The 16,848-nt window shown below is 37.8% G+C and overlaps 1 protein-coding gene across 2 annotated transcripts; it reads left to right on the top strand.

Moving 5' to 3' along the window:
• The first annotated feature begins 2,626 nt into the window (after nt 1-2,626).
• On the top strand, nt 2,627-16,773 carry psmd11a (proteasome 26S subunit, non-ATPase 11a). 2 transcript variants are annotated; one of them, XR_013817631.1, is made up of 13 exons: nt 2,627-2,758; nt 4,048-4,149; nt 4,286-4,482; nt 5,332-5,389; nt 5,500-5,694; nt 6,126-6,270; nt 9,891-9,951; nt 11,222-11,651; nt 12,917-13,728; nt 13,815-13,850; nt 14,011-14,062; nt 14,778-14,920; nt 15,022-15,755. XR_013817631.1 is itself a non-coding variant. In XM_079831283.1 (13 exons), the coding sequence occupies exons 1-12, from the start codon at nt 2,671-2,673 to the stop codon at nt 14,918-14,920; spliced, it is 1,266 nt and encodes a 421-aa protein (XP_079687409.1). In that variant the 5' UTR covers nt 2,627-2,670; the 3' UTR covers nt 15,022-16,773. The 2 variants fall into 2 exon arrangements, 1 of the variants encoding a protein (XP_079687409.1); XM_079831283.1 differs by having other exon boundaries at nt 11,222-11,284; nt 13,603-13,728; nt 15,022-16,773.
• Nucleotides 16,774-16,848: the final 75 nt, after the last annotated feature.

The following is a 16,848-nucleotide window of genomic DNA, read 5'->3' as shown; positions in this document are numbered from 1 at the left end:
TCCTTGCCAACGAATATTGATGGTGTAACCAATCCAGAGGAAATTACTCAGTTGTGGCAAAAACATTACTATGAGCTGTTCAACTGTGTTAAAAGTAACTCCTTTGTAGTGGGCAACATTGACAAAAATGAAGATGTGACTGTCTCTCCAAAAGAAGTTTATGATGCAGTTATGAGGTTAAAAGATAATAAAGCACATGGTATGGATAAGATATCTGCTGAACATTTAAAACTTGCAAGTAGAAAACTCTGTCCTATGCTTGCTATTTGTTTTACTGGGTTTTTAGTTCATGGTATTTTGCCTGATTCTATCTTATCCGTTATTTTAGTGCCTATTATTAAAGACAAAGCAGGCAAAATAAATAGTATGGACAATTACAGGCCTATAGCACTGGCCAGTGTTTTGTCCAAGGTCATTGAGAGGACATTACTGAATAAATTGGAACAGTTTGTCCTGACCTTTGACAACCAGTTTGGTTTTAAACCGAAACATGGCACAGATATGTGTATTTTTGCTCTAAAGGAGATTTTAGAATTATATAACAGGCGTAACTCCACAATTTTCATGTGTTTTATTGATGCTTCTAAAGCCTTTGATCGTGTAAATCATGAGAAATTATTTTATAAGTTACACAACAGAGGAGTTCCCAAATTTCTGGTAAGAATTCTGGCTTTCTGGTATGCTCATCAGTCAATGTATGTAAAATGGGGTAACTTTGTGTCTGCACCATTCAATGTATGTAACGGAGTTAGACAAGGAAGTATTTTGTCTCCCTTTCTTTTTAATGTTTATATGGATGATCTATCAAAGTTGCTAAACGAATGTGGAACTGGGTGTATGGTTGGTAATATGATTATCAACCATTTGATGTACGCAGATGATTTGGTCATTTTTAGTCCATATAGTGCTGGTCTTCAACAGTTATTGAAGATCTGCTCTAAATATGGTACAGACTTTGACATTAAATATAATGCAAAAAAGAGTAACATTATGATTATCAGGAGCAGGGAGGACAGGAACTTGTTATTTCCTGAATTCTCCCTGTCTGGTAGTGTTCTTAAAGTATGTGATGAGGCTAAGTACTTAGGACATTACATAACTGATGACCTGTCTGATGATAGGGACATTTTTAGACAGTGTCGTATGTTGTATGCACAAGCTAATATGTTGATCCGCAAATTTAGTATGTGCTCAGGATCTGTGAAGACTACACTTTTTAGAACATTTTGTACCCCTATGTATACTGCCCATTTGTGGCGCTGTTACAAAAAGAGCAGCATGCAGAAACTGAATGTAGCATATAATGATGGAATGCGGCTGCTGCTTAAGGTGCCACGTTGGAGCAGTGCGAGTCAGATGTTTGTTAGTGCTGGTGTACCCACCTGCTCTGCAGTGTTGCGGAATATCATGTACAGATGTATGTGTAGGCTAACTGACTCTGCAAACAGTATAATTTTAACACTGACGAACCCAACACTAAGTTCAGTCAGATTTTTCTCCAGATTGTGGAACCACTGGCGTTTTAGTTTATATGCAAATATGTGATATGTATTGTTTGTTTGTTTTTGTGTTTGTATTGGTATATTTCATGTATGTGTTTTTTGGACCATGTGTGTCCTGAATAAAAGCTTTGATGATGATGATGATGATATCTATCTATCTATAAAGGTATCAGTTTAACTGTCTGTCTGTCTGTCTGTCTGTCTGTCTGTCTGTCTGTCTGTCTGTCTGTCTATCTATCTATCTATCTATCTATCTATCTATCTATCTATCTATCTATCTATCTATCTATCTATCTATCTATCTATCTATCTATCTATCTATAAAGGTATCAGTTTAACTGTCTGTCTGTCTGTCTGTCTATCTATCTATCTTTAAAGGGATCAGTTTAACTGTCTGTCTGTCTGTCTGTCTGTCTGTCTATCTATCTTTAAAGGGATCAGTTTAACTGTCTGTCTGTCTGTCTGTCTGTCTGTCTGTCTGTCTGTCTGTCTGTCTGTCTGTCTGTCTATCTATCTATCTATCTATCTATCTATCTATCTATCTATATATCTATCTATCTATCTATCTATAAAGGTATCAGTTTAAATGTCTGACTGTCTGTCTGTCTATCTATCTATCTATCTATCTATCTATCTATCTATCTATCTATCTATCTATCTATCTATCTATCTATCTATCTATCTATCTATCTATCTATCTATCTATCTATCTATCTATCTATCTATCTATCTATCTATCTTTAAAGGGATCAGTTTAACTGTCTGTCTGTCTGTCTGTCTGTCTGTCTGTCTGTCTGTCTGTCTATCTATCTATCTATCTATCTATCTATCTATCTATCTATCTATCTATCTTTAAAGGTATCATTTTAACTGTCTGTCTGTCTGTCTGTCTGTCTGTCTGTCTGTCTGTCTGTCTGTTATCTATCTGGCTACATAGTGATATAAGATGGCATAATGTAAGTAAAGTTTCCAAAATCATGTAATGTAAAATACTTGGTATTACTCGTGAGTCATACACACTGATCTATATAATGTCATTTATATAGATCAGTGGTCATACATCCAACCGTCTCTGCGAACTCAATCTCCCATCGTGCCTCGGTGGCGCTTCCGGTAGCGTGTTCAATGATGATTGTTATGTGAATCAGGCAATTGGTGAATTGGGAAGATGGCGGCTGCGGCGGTAGAGTTTCAGAGAGCACAGTCGATGCTCAGTACGGATCGGAATGCGTCCATTGACATTTTACATGCTATTGGTAAGTGTCTCCTGTGCCGCTGGCTTTTGGACCGCTTGTGTGATTTTAGCTGAAGGAGCTGTGCTTTTCACACACGGATAATGTCCCTCACTGCGATTTGTAGAAGAGCAGCTAAATGTGTTAGCCGGTTTCATGCTGCTGACTCACTGTGACAGGCGTAAGAAAGCCTTTAGCTGAACAAATACACTGTGCTCTTACTAACTGTTACCTTTACAGACGAAACGCTGTGCTCTTTTAAAATTTGTCACCAAATTTAATTATTTTTAATTGTAGCTTTTGTAGTGTTAGAAAAAAAAAAACAATGTTCAGTGACCTGCCACCCGTGGAAAGAGTTAGCCAATCAGCTAGCTTCAGTTTCAATGAACGCGGATCTCTCTGTAGAGGTCTGTATACGTTTGGAATTCACGGATATTTTTGTTGTTGTTGTTTAGTACTGATTTCGGCGTCGTAATTGTGGTGAATAATTTAAAATTAGAAAAATGACTGACGTTTTCTAAATTACGTTTAAAGGAACCACCAGAACTTTCATGACAACTGAATTAGCTCCACTCCATAGTGACAGTCTCTTAGCTGCTAATGACATTTAGGAATTAATTATCATAGTGTAAAGGCAGTTAATGTCAGGAAAAGTCTGAAAATGTAATTCATGACAAATTTAAGTAATTAAAACATGACTGACAGGTTCGTTACGGTCAGTGGTCACAGACCTTTTTCTTTCGGTTATGCTATAATGTGTCAGCATCAGTAAGTTTTGTTTGGCATGAAGTTTGATATGTGTGCGTTTGTCACGGATAATTTGATGGCATGTCAAGCCATTTTTTGATTATTTTTGATTACATTAAAATGTGATGTTCTAAGTTTTGTAACCTTTATTAAACCTCCTAAAATAATATTTAAATATAAAAAAAATAATATTTGAAAAAGAAGTTAATAAAAGCAAGTTGCATTTGTCATTAAAGCTGCTTTAAGGACTGGATTTTTGGATCATCTTTAAATGACCCACAAATTGGAGCCACTACATTTGTGTAAAAACAATCAATAATCAAAATATTACACACAAATTCAGTCTCTGTTGTGTTTTAATAAGGTTTACATTTTCCTTTGTTTGGCATTATCAACAACTGTTGAAGCCCACCAGTCTAGCATTTAATCTAGTTGAGGATCATGATGACCAAGATGAAATTGTCTATATTTTCACCAGACAGTCTAAGTTAACCAAGTTTAAATAGTTATTTTGGGTTGTACATAATAATATTTAACAGCAAAATGACTTCTGTCCACATTCACAGTGAAACGAGACATTCAAGACGATGACGAAGAGGCTGTGCGTGTCAAAGAACAGAGTATTTTGGAGCTGGGCGGACTGCTGGCCAAGACTGGACAAGCTGCTGGTAAAGATGTTTAACTAATGGGTTGTCAGTATAAACATATATTAATGTCTCGGTCATCATCGTTGTCTGATGGTCCTGAAGGCCACTTCTCTATCAGCTGATAATTGTTGTCCGTCCATATATTGTTCCTTTGCAGAATTGGGAGGTCTGCTGAAGTATGTCAGACCATTCCTGAACTCCATCAGCAAAGCAAAGGCGGCACGGTTGGTGCGCTCTCTGCTCGATATGTTCTTGGACATGGAGGCAGCTACTGGTCAGGAGGTGGAATTATGCTTGGAATGCATTGAATGGGCCAAATCAGAGAAGAGGACCTTTCTACGACAGGCCCTGGAGGTGAGAGCCTAGTTTTGTAAATTAGAGGCTTGCAAAGGCAAACATCACCATTACTGTTACTCATATGTAGGGTTAGTTTTTTTTTCTCCAGAATGTGCATTTTGTAACTTTTTGTTTTTTGTTGTGCTTGGACAGTATGTTACTGATATTTGTACCTAGGTAAAGGGAATAATATTCAACTGGTCATGTGATTTTTGACATGACGGTCTCTTGTTTACAATATGAGGAAGGACTGAGTGTATTTAAACATAAATTCAGACAATATTGTGCACTTTTTGTAATATGGTATACATAAACTTTCAAAAATTTGGTTTTTTTGAAAGGCATCTGTTATAGTATGCTCACCAAGGCTGCATTTATTTATTAAAACCCAATAAAAATAGTTATATTGTTATTCAAAATAACTTATTTGAATATATTTTAAAATGTGATGACAGCTGAATTTTCAGCATCATAACTCAGCGTCACATGATCCTTCAGAAATCATTCTAATATGATGATTTGCTGCTTAAGAAACATGTATTATTATTATTATTATTATCAATGTAGAAAACAGTTGTGCTGCTTAATATTTTTGTGGAAACTCTGTATTCAAACGAACAGCTTTTATTTAAAATGTAATTTTTTTGTAACATTATAAATGTCTTTACTTTCATGCTGCCTTGCTGAATGAACAGATTCAAAATTCAAAAAATAATTTAGCAAAGCAAAGCTTTGAACAGAATTGAGTCGGATACACCAAAAGATTGTTTTTTTTCTGCCTGCCTTACAAGCTATCTTTGTGGTTATGATCAGTATTGATCTATGCTGGTTCAATGATTTCTTATCAGTGTTACTTCAATCCTTTAGGCCCGTCTGGTCTCTTTATATTTTGACACCAAACGTTACCAAGAGGCTCTGCAGCTTGGTGAGTCCTTGACAAGATCATTCCTTGTATTTGACATTGTTTCATTCATGTTCTTAAGCTTGGGAGATGTACTTGCGTTCTATAACCGCTGTCCTTTTCTTGTTAATCAGGCTCTCAGCTCCTGCAAGAGCTGAAGAAGATGGACGATAAAGCTCTGCTGGTGGAGCTCCAGCTGCTGGAGAGCAAGACGTATCATGCATTAAGCAACTTGCCCAAGGCCAGAGCAGCTCTGACCTCTGCCAGGACCACGGCAAATGCCATCTACTGCCCCCCAAAGCTGCAGGCTGCTCTAGATATGCAGTCAGGTACGTTTCCACAACCCTTCTACAAAGACCTTCAGTATCACGGCAAATCCTAACCACTTAATTTGTCTGTACACACTGAAAGCAAAATTGCTGTGCAACATGATGCGATCGCAGCCAGTCAGTACATACTTGTTTGTACTGTAACACGACTGACCATGGTGAGACATTCACATCCTCAGTGTCCTCCTCAGTCTCAAAAGTATTAACAGCCAGACTTCATCCTGCATTAATGGTACTGAGACATTTTCCTGTAAATATTAATGAATACTAATATGCATTACTTATCCTAAACAACTGGAGGAAAAACTGATAGTGAGTACTATCATGATTTACCAGATGATTTGTTATTGAAGGAGTTTTGGAGCTAGTATTGGAGATATCACACTCAAGGTATTGTGCTGAGAGCATCACATCGTCTTTTTCCCTTGCAGGCATTATTCATGCTGCTGAGGAGAAGGACTGGAAAACGGCGTATTCATACTTTTATGAGGCTTTTGAAGGCTACGATTCTATTGACAGTCCCCGTGCCATCACTGCACTCAAGTACATGCTCCTCTGCAAGATCATGCTGAACTTGTGAGTCCCGGCTTTTTCTAGGGTCTCTAAGGGTGGGTTGCACCAAAAAGGATTAATCTTAAATCTAGATTAAATCAAGGTTTATCTAATAATTATGTTGCACCTAACTTTAAACTGTGTTTAAAAATAAGCAGGTTTACATTTAAACCATAATTTTGATCCTGGATTTAATTTATATTTAAATAGATTAACTTTAATCCTGTTGCTCCATAATTTTAAACTCTGGTTTAAATAAAATAAAGTCCACCTACAATTAAACTATGCAGATGATTGAACGGAGATAGAAACAGTGGGTGTGTCGTCAGGTCTCAGAGAGGTGTTTATTACAAATAAAAATGAAAAAATAAAGCGCATTGAGCCGGCAGAATGTGAGGGTCGTGGCGGACTAGCTTACGCCTTCTATCGAGTCCGGGATGCAGATCCGTCACTCATCTTGGTGGCAGGCAAAGAAAAGAAGAGAGGAACACCTCATACCCGCTCCACGATCACGAGCGGCTGCTATCAAACGGAATGGGCTGTCAAGAGCTGCGATAGTCACTCCGCCAATCATGACGGTTGTTTTGCCATAAGTTACGCTGCCACACTATACTCCATTAATTGATGCTATAAATATATTTCCATGCTTATGAAATCCACATGCGCTGCCGCAATGTTTTCATTGCCTGCTTGATCGCTAACGGTCTCTCTACGTAGCGCTTTATAAAGACAGCTGACATTTGACAAGTTTATTTCCTTAACCCTTTAAGACCTAAGGGTATTTTTACAATTAATTTTCCGCCTGGTTTTATTTACTAAAAAAGCTTGTAAAACATCAACCCTGTTGTGCACAGACAATTGACACACCTCTTTTTTTTCAAGACAAGTTGCACTGTCAGTATATTTGTGTTGCATTGATGTCACCTGAATGTAAAATAAGTTATGGGACCATAAAGACAAATGAAAACATAAAACGGAAATTGAATCACTCAAATATTTATTGAAAACACACAAAAATAAATAAAAGCTAAGCATATTTCCTCTGGAAAACAGTTTGTTCAAGTCTTTGGAGTTCTGGAACTCAGGAATAAACATGAGAACTTATACAGAACCAAAACTATTTACATTTTTCCCAAAAAAGTCCAGGCGTTTTTGGCCTCTTTGGATTTTGGATATTTACTGGTGCCAAGCCTCAAAACAGTTCCTATCAGGAACTTCTCCTCAAACTTTCTCCTCAAACTTTCTCCTCAAACTTTCTCCTCAAACTTTCTCCTCAAACTTTCTCCTCAAACTTTCTCCTCAAACTTTCTCCTCAAACTTTCTCCTCAAACTTTCTCCTCAAACTTTCTCCTCAAACTTTTTCCTCAAACTTTCTCCACAAAACTACTCAAAACTGCAGCGCGTCTCTCTCTCTCTCCTCAACACTATTGTCGTGCGTCTCTCTCTCTCTCCACAATAACAGAGCTGTGGTTCATGCGTAATGACGCACACCAACGTGGATGACGGATCAGCCTGTCATTGGTCAAACCCTCATCCAAAATGGCAGCTAGCGGCAAAAATGACGGAAAATTTATAAATTATGGACATCAAGTGGATAAATCTTGGATGTAAGCGTTTTGATTTATTGCTGAACAACTCCAAAAAGATGCACATGTTCCAGGCTGGATAGAAAACCTTCTGTAAAGGATACAAAGACACCCCCGTGATGGCTAGCTCGTTAGCTTTCTGCTGGAAAAAACGGTAAGAAAATCGATAAAAGTTTCATGAAATAATATAAATATTTATCGGAGGAGCCCTGTGACGTCGTGGGCGATGCCGTCGGGCTCTGAGGGTTAATGAGAGAGAGAGAGAGAGAGAGAGAGTTTCTGGTGGTCAATAAAGAAGGAAATGGAGTAGTAACATTTTTGCTGTCAATGGCGAATCCATCATGGCCGGGAAAATGAATCGTAAATAAGGTTCTAATCGCAGGTTAAATTCTAATCCCCGATTTGTTCATCTTGGTTTAAAATTAAGTGGTGCAACACAACTCAATTTAAAATAAAGCCTATATCAACAAATCTTAGATAAAATCTTCGTAAAACTTCAAATAATAGCCCAGGCTTCTATTTACCCAAATCGCCGAACTGCACCGGCTTGTATTTGAAACAGGCGTCTATAAGAGACAGGCCTTTAATTTAGTGTTGAGATGTTCAAGCATGACGGTAGGAGGTTACCACATTATATTACATTTTATTTATAATTAATTCGAATGTGTTTAACAAATCATTTAATGTAAGAAATGTCTTCGATTATTGGCAGCACAAAAAACGAAACGATGTGACAGCAATGGGCAGAACAATATAAGTTACCGCTAAAATCCATTGAGCATATGAACTTGTTGCCCGAAACACATCAATAAGAAAGAATGAAAGTTACCCTGTAAAACAACTGCAATCATGTGATAGAAAATTACTCTATTCATCACTACAGACATCCCAAGTCTCCTGGAAGTTCCGGGAGTCTCCCGCATATTGATAGCGGCTCCCTGATGCCCGCAAATGAGTTTAATTCTCCCGCAATCTAGAGCGCGCGTGCGAGACACAAACTGTGCGCGCGCGCACGGCAGAGAGGGAGAGAGAGCGAGAGACCTTGCGTGTGTGTGCTAGTGTGCACCTAATGAAGCGCATGTAAGACAGAGAGCATCCTGATTGGCCTGTTTCGGTAAGTCAACCAATCAATTGTCAGTGTGGGCGGGCTTTTATCTCTTCTCCCGAACCGAATTAATCAGTTCAGTGAATCTAGAAACTGGAGCGCCATGGCAGAGAGAGAGAGCCCCAAAAAAATTTCGGGATACCTCCCTGAAATAACTTTTTTCAGGTTGGGATGTCTGTCACTATCATCATCCCCGCGATCCTCAATTACAAGTTCATTGGCGAATTCCTCCTCCTCGTCACTCTCCTCCACTTCTCCCTCTCCGGTCTCCACTAACTCTGCCTGCCTTGCTTGCACTAACAGCTCCCGCCCAGATGCGCACGGCTCTCCCTCTTTGAAACAATGGATAAGGTGATCCTCGCTACTGTCAGGCCACATACCTAAGGATAACATCCCAAAGTTAATGAAATATGTCTCCTCTTTCTCCCTCGCACACACAAAGCGTGTGCGCTCAAGCATAAAGGAAATTTTCAGCCGCTCAGTATCCAGCTTTTCCCACACTTGAAATTTGACAACTGTCAGCTTAAATGTCAAATTATACTTTTTTCTTTTTGTCTCCATGGTGGTATTGAGAGAATTAAGAAAAACTGAAGACTGCAAGTTCATTAACCTCTTTATGTTGCCATAGTGATGAGTTGTTCATGAACGGTTGTGTCTGTCACGTGAAATCTAATCAAAACATAGAACAGACGATCTGATGGGTTTGAGAAGATCATATACAACCCGATACTAAAAAACAGACCCGGCCTCTATTTGAGACCTGCCTTTATTTACCCAAACCTGTCGTCAAACCAGGCATTTAAAAGAGAGAGGCGTCTATTTGGGACTCGGCTATTATTTGAAGTTTTACGGTAGCTCTAAACTCTGCAACCCACCCTGAATTTTCCTTTTTTTCTCTCTTCATTAAACTTAGATATTGAGCATGTTAAACATGTATGTCTTTATCTTTGCAGGCCAGAGGATGTGCAGGCCTTGATCAGTGGAAAACTTGCCCTCAGATATGCTGGCAGACAGGTAGATGTCTGAGCCAAAGGGTCTTGTTCATTCAATCTCGTGGTGTAGTTTTTCCATGACCTCTGCAAGAATGTAGTCAGCAGCTAAGATCGGATCATGATACATTATTCTTTGTGCTACATTGTTTTGCATTGTTTTACTCTGGGTTATTGCTATACTATGAAGTGTTAATTAAAAAAAGTTAAGTAAAAGTGTGCCAAAATGAGTTTCATACTAGTTTGAAAATATTAATTTTTTCTTTACCACTTAAAGATCAGGCACTTTTTGCCTGTAACTTAATTTAAATGCTAATTTGAGTACATGTTAAATTGTAGTGATTAACCGAACTTCAGTTCAGTTTAGTTTATTTATAGAGCACATTTAAAAATGGCCACTGGCCGACCAAAGTGCTGTACACATAGATAGCAGAGCCAATAGAAATTAGTAACACAAATAAAAAGGAACACAGTTTGAAACAACATTCATTATAACTAAAAGCAACAGAAAATAAATAAGTTTTAAGACATGACTTGAACTCCGACTGAGAGGAAGTCAATCTGATATAAAGTGGGAGCAAACTTGATTGTTTTAGTGTAAGCCCCACTAACACTACCATTAAAAAGTTTAGGGTCAGTAAGATTTTGTTTTTCAAAGCAATTTTATTTGGTAGTGAGGGTGAATTTAATCAACATTAAACCATAACTCATTGACACAAGACATTTGTAATGTTACAAAAGATTTATTTTTCAAATAAATGCTATTCTTATGAACTGTTATCAACTATTTTTGACATCAGCAAATCATCATATTAGAATGATTTCAGAAGGATCATGTGACACAAGACTGGAGTAATGTTGCTGAAAATTCAGCTTTGACCTCACAGAAATAAATTACATTTTAAAATAGAAAATAGAAAGGTTATTTTTAATTGTAATAACATAAAATATTTTAGTTTTACTGTATTTTTTTTAATTAAATAAATGAAAATAAGAGACTTACCAACCCCAAACATTTTAAACATAGTGCGTACATTTGAAATTGTGCATTAAATCTCATCCATGGTGAGACATGTTTCTGAGAGAGTCTGGTACTTAAACTGACAAATACCATCCCAGATTGCAGCACACATTTCATAGTATTCAACCACTTCCATTTTTATATGACCGTATAGTGCACTCTGCCACAACACCTGACCCTGTGTGCTGCTTGACAAAATGATGTTTTTCTGTTGTGTCTGTCGTTGGAGGATTATGTGGATTAACTTTTCTTGTCTCTTTCTTTCTTTCTTTAGACAGATGCACTTAAATGTGTAGCCCTAGCCAGCAAGAACAGGTCACTTGCAGACTTTGAGAAGGTGGGTCAGATGCTTTGGCTTAAAATGTTACTACTACCACCAACCAATTTGTATTGTAAGGATTTTCAAAGTAATCGGGATACTGGCTTGTTCAAATTAAACTTTCTACAGTCTACAGTGAATGAAATGTAAATAAAATTAAGGATACACCAAAAGAATTAAAGTCTACTAATTATCAATAAAATAATAAACACACACACATACATGCTGACTGACAACAAGTCACAGTAAAGTTTACAGTTAAGGGACAATGTTCAATGTAGTGCCGGCTGATAACCAAATAATGTAAATACCAGAGTCAATGTTGCAGGCCTGAAACAAAGCATGTGATTGTATAAACCTGAACAATTGGCAGCTTCACTCTTAAGTAGGGCTGCTCGATTATGGAAAAAATCATAATCACGATTATTTTGGTCAATATTGAAATCACGATTATGTAACACGATTATTTCACATGACTTTGGGAATGTGTTGTATTTATTAAAAATACACCTTTCAACAATTCAATTGAAATTGTAACATTTGTTGTACTTTTTGAACTATTAAAATAAATAATATAACATATTCAAATCAAAGTATAAAAGTATTCATGTAAAAATGATAATCACAAATAAATAAGATCAACAATAGGCCTATGGTTCGGCTAGATATGCTTTTCAGGTACGTCTAACCTTAGTTTTCAGGTACAGAAATGTCTCAAATGTAAAATAACATTGCATATTTGAGTGCATAAATTAAAGATGAATCCTATTAAACTTACAAAAGCTATTCAATCCGGATCGGATATGCGTCGTCTTTATCGACTGTATAAAGTTCACTTAAGGCATATACAGACTATGTCTGCTAGGAGACTCATCAAGATGGACATGTTGACATACGTTTTGTGTGAGTTTGTCCGTTCAAGAGCAAGACTTGAAAGAGAACTCAATATTTGCGCGCTGAGAGACGTGTGCGCGCTCTCGGATGAGCGCACAGAGATACATTTCCTCACAGCGCGCGCGGCTTCTCATTCGCGTCTTCTGGCACTAAACCCGGGTGATGACGGTGAAAACGACTGGTCATATTCAAACATACGGCAGCACTCGCATGCATTGAACAAAGTTTACAAAGAGAGAATTATTTGAAAAATATGAGGGGAAAAAGGACGTTTACACGGCACCCCTGCTCTCGTCAGTTTTTGTTTCTTTATTAGATTGTCATAGGTCACTCTGTTTAATTTTCAAGTGGTTAAACAAATTCGTGATGTTCCCTTGAGTTGCAGCCACTACCATGTGGCAAATCTTGCAGCATGTTTCTGCTGGTCGTCTGATTCCTCGAAGCCAAACTGTTCCCAGACAACGGAGTTGGTTTTGCCTTTTTTGCTCACCAAACGCTGCTGTAACTGCCCTCCTTCTGCCATCTTTACTCGCGCAGAGTTTTTAAATTCCAGCGGATGATATGCACACGAGACACGAGACTCCCGATCTGAGAAAGTTTGTGGCTTCGGGAGGGGCGGATGAGCGCATGCGCGTTTCATTCAGAACGCAAGGCAAAATAATCGTTTTTTCTCGATTGTACTATTTTGGTGATCGTTGGGAGGCAAAATCGAAATCGAAATCGAAATTCGATTAATTGCACAGCCCTACTCTTAAGAGCAAAAAATGTAGTGCATAGGCTCACCGCACGTGTTTTATGCAGTAGCACAATCCCCACCAATCCCATCCACGATCTCAGTCCTGGTCCAGCCTCGCCAATATGGGATCACACTCCCGTGACATTTCCCTCTTTGGAGGAGTGTTGAATGTTCCGGTAACTCAAACTGCTATCCATATCCTTTCTAAATGACACGCATCCCCAGCCTTTGGTGGCTTCATCACTCATCGAATTGAACTCTTAGTGAATATTCAGCACTGTAGCGCTTATTCTGATAGATTGCAAGGGTTAGTCACCCTAACCTATAGGATAATGTTTAAACAATGTTAAGTCACATAATGCTAATTCTAATGCACGTTTTCTATGTGCTCTTCTTCCTCTCATCTCCCCACCCCCCCTCACATCATCCCGGTTCTAACTCTGGATTGACCACAATAACGCAGGTGAGTGTGTGTGTGTGTGTATATATGTATATAACATTTCCAAATAAATTGAATACAACTTGGATGTTAGATAATAACCCTAACTCTCTTTTACAGAACTAGAAAGAAATATAAAAATTAACAGTCAAAAAGACAGCGTCTAAGTCTCAATTATAATTATACTCATATTTACCCCAGGGTTACATCCTCAGTCCATCAGTCCAGTTTTTACATTGAATGTCCTTCTCTTTGATCTGCATTCAGGCTTTAACAGAATACAAAGCTGAGCTGCGGGATGACCCAATCATCAGCACCCACCTGGCCAAACTCTATGACAATCTGCTGGAACAAAACCTCATAAGGGTCATCGAGCCCTTCTCCAGAGTGCAGGTAATGCCCTGCTATACCTCAGCGAGCATTGATATATGCTTAAAACAGTTAAGTTGTTCACTTACATTTTTCTCCTCTACCAACAGATTGAACACATTTCTGAGATAATAAAACTCTCCAAGGTAAGGCCTTTTTACTCTCTAATTTGCAAATAACACCTCTAAACCTCATATGTATAGATTTAAATGGCAAACAAGTTTACTTTTGATGCCATGCATGTCAGTACTTTGTTTCAAGTATCCGTTCTCAAATTTGGACACCGCTCTTCCATTATCTCATCAGGGGGATGTTGAAAGGAAACTGTCACAGATGATTTTAGACCAGAGATTCCACGGTATGATGCCATCTTTTGTCTTTTACTTGATATGTTTTCTGTGAAACTTAGGGCTGGGTATCAATGCATTTACAGATTTGATTACAATTTAATTTGATTCTAATTCATGTGTTTTTTTTTCTGTTAGAAATGTCTGTTTTGCTTACAGCTGAAAGAGATTCTTTCTATTCATTCTGTAAATTATACACTGTAAAATCTTAATTCATTAAACGTTAATTCATTTCATTTGAGGAAACCGATTGCCTTACATCGTTTAAATTATAAATATTGTTTTATCGGAGTACTTCTATTTGAGTCTGCTAAAAGGGATATTTAAAATTAAGTTGCTTAAATACCTTGTACAGCTTGAAGTTTACTGAATTAAGTAAAACCAGGAATATCAAATTAACTCGGATCTCTTGCAGTAACACGCAAGTCTCTCAAGTCCATTGATTCATTTAGTGAATTTGACTGTTAGGTGTTACTGTGTCTCTAGCAGTGTTTCAGACTGATCAGTAAATCGGTAATTCATCAAACTCTTCAAAAGAGTCATTTATTGCAGGAATTGGGCTTCACTAGTCAGCCACTGATCACTATCTGGTCTATTTGATGTATATTTGTACTCAGTCCTAGACAAACATGCATATATTATGTGTTTAAATCAGTTGTGCTCCCTCCAAATATTTTCAGTGATTTTATGATGCTTATCAAAAACTCTTTTTCTCACCGCATATAGGAATCCTTGACCAAGGGGAAGGTGTCTTGATTGTATTTGACGAACCTCCAGTAGACAAAACGTATGAAGCTGCCCTTGAAACAGTTCAGAACATGAGCAAAGTAGTGGACTCGCTCTACAACAAAGCCAAGAAACTGACATAGGCAAGTCCTTGTTCTATGTTGTGCATAATATTGTTGCGTCACACAGCGTTACATTGAAAAATGACTTGTCTCGGCTGATCTCAGTTTTGTCTTTTGTGCAGGTTGAGCATTGGACCCTGCAGCTGAGAACATGGCCAGTGTGGGGGACTCTGGGGGAAGGGGAGGGGGATGTGATAAAGATACCAAGTCAAAAAAAGGTCTAACACCCCAAAAAAACAGACTGACTCCTGCTGTTGTCCTCTCTGGCTTTCACTTGGACATTTTTTACCACCTTACAGACAAGGACAAACTACTTCTATTACTATGGGATCACGTTTCTTTTTTATTTTCACTTTATTTTTTTGCTGGTAATGCATTTATTTGTATCTTGGCTGTGCCTAATGGGCCATCAGGGAATCTCCAAAAAAAATAAAAATTCTCCTGCATTCTAACTTTATTTGAAATGTATATACATAGATCTCTCGTAGAGCAAAGCTGATATGAGAATGATTCAGTTCCCTTGCCAATCCGGGACCATTGTGTTGTGCTGTCGACAAGATTCCCTACATTACTAATCGAACGGTTTTAGCCCTAACCTCGGTCTCCTAAGGAAGCCCCTGGCTTTGCTCCAGGCCTACCTCTTGTACAGACAGCATACTTGGACTTTTTATGTTGGGCGGAAAAATTCTGATAAGATGCTGTCAACAGGACAGGAGCTGTTGTCTTTCCCTGGCCTGTGCATTCCTGCCCTTCCTCCTCCTCCTTTGTACATATCGTTGCCAAGCGCCTCTGTCTGGCCTGTCATGCTGTTGCCCTTTTTTTATAACGCTAAAAAACATAATAAAGTCACCAAGAGAACATGACTATGAGTGCTTCTGTACCAGGTCCTAGAATACAGAGAAAATCAGATTAGCATTTTGAACATTTGACTTCATTTGAATGAGTCATGATTTTTTTTTTTTGTGCTCTATTAAAGTGCTTTCATTTTTTATTTTTTTTTTATTTCACAGCTTAATAAGCAGATGACATCTGAAGATATCTTTTGCTTCTTGATTATGGAGCTTTGTAATACCCTTTCACAACCAGCTCAACACTGAGCCAATACACTCTAAAAAAAAAAAAAAGGTTCTATATGGCCCCAAAAATGGTTCTTGGCTCGTAATCATAGGGGAACTTTTTTTAGTGCTATATGGTTCTTCACCGGTTCTTTGACTAAAGTGCTATATAGCACCTCTGAAGAACCGCTGAAGCACCAAAATTGGTGCTATATAGCACTAAAAAAGGTTCACCTATGATTACGAGCCAAGAACCATTTTTGGTGCCATATAGAACCTTTTTGTTTTTGTTTTTTAGAGTGTTTGAGTTTGAAACTAATATTTTATAAAACACCAGTGGCCAGTTGCATAAACAGCTTAGACTAGTCTTAAAAGTTAGTCATTTAAATTTTTTCTTCAATACAGGTCCTAACTTTTTAAAGTCAGTTACATTAAAAGGTAGATGGATCTAATTTGAATTGGAAAAGTAAGACTGATTACCCCTTGGTTAACTGCTAGTTTGTCCAACTAGTTCTTAAGGACTAATACACTTTTAGAGAGAATGTGTCTTAACGTAGTGGCTAAGTTGGTGCAACTGGCCCCAGTTCAAAGTTAATTACTTGATTGTATGCTGTTTTATTAAGAAATATTAATACAGAGCCGGTTTAGTTTTAATAGCATTAAAAACGTGTTCAGCTTTGAAATGTGAATGAATCTAATTAATTTTATGTAAGTAATTCAGATTCGAAGTTTGATAATAAAATTGAATGATTTGGATTCTAGAGTCATACTGAGCTAGGAGCATGAAATTGCAATAAAGGCACCTTACTGACTTGCATTAAAGTGGCTAAATATTTATCGCGTTATTGGGACATTTTTAAGCACGCAGTATGCGACTACGCGATGACGTAAATA

Source organism: Gobio gobio (assembly GCF_949357685.1).
Source record: "Gobio gobio genome assembly, chromosome: 1".
NCBI classification, from domain to species: Eukaryota; Metazoa; Chordata; class Actinopteri; order Cypriniformes; family Gobionidae; genus Gobio; species Gobio gobio.
Note: the sequence above shows the minus strand (reverse complement) of the source record. Positions and strands in the feature narration are given on the sequence as shown.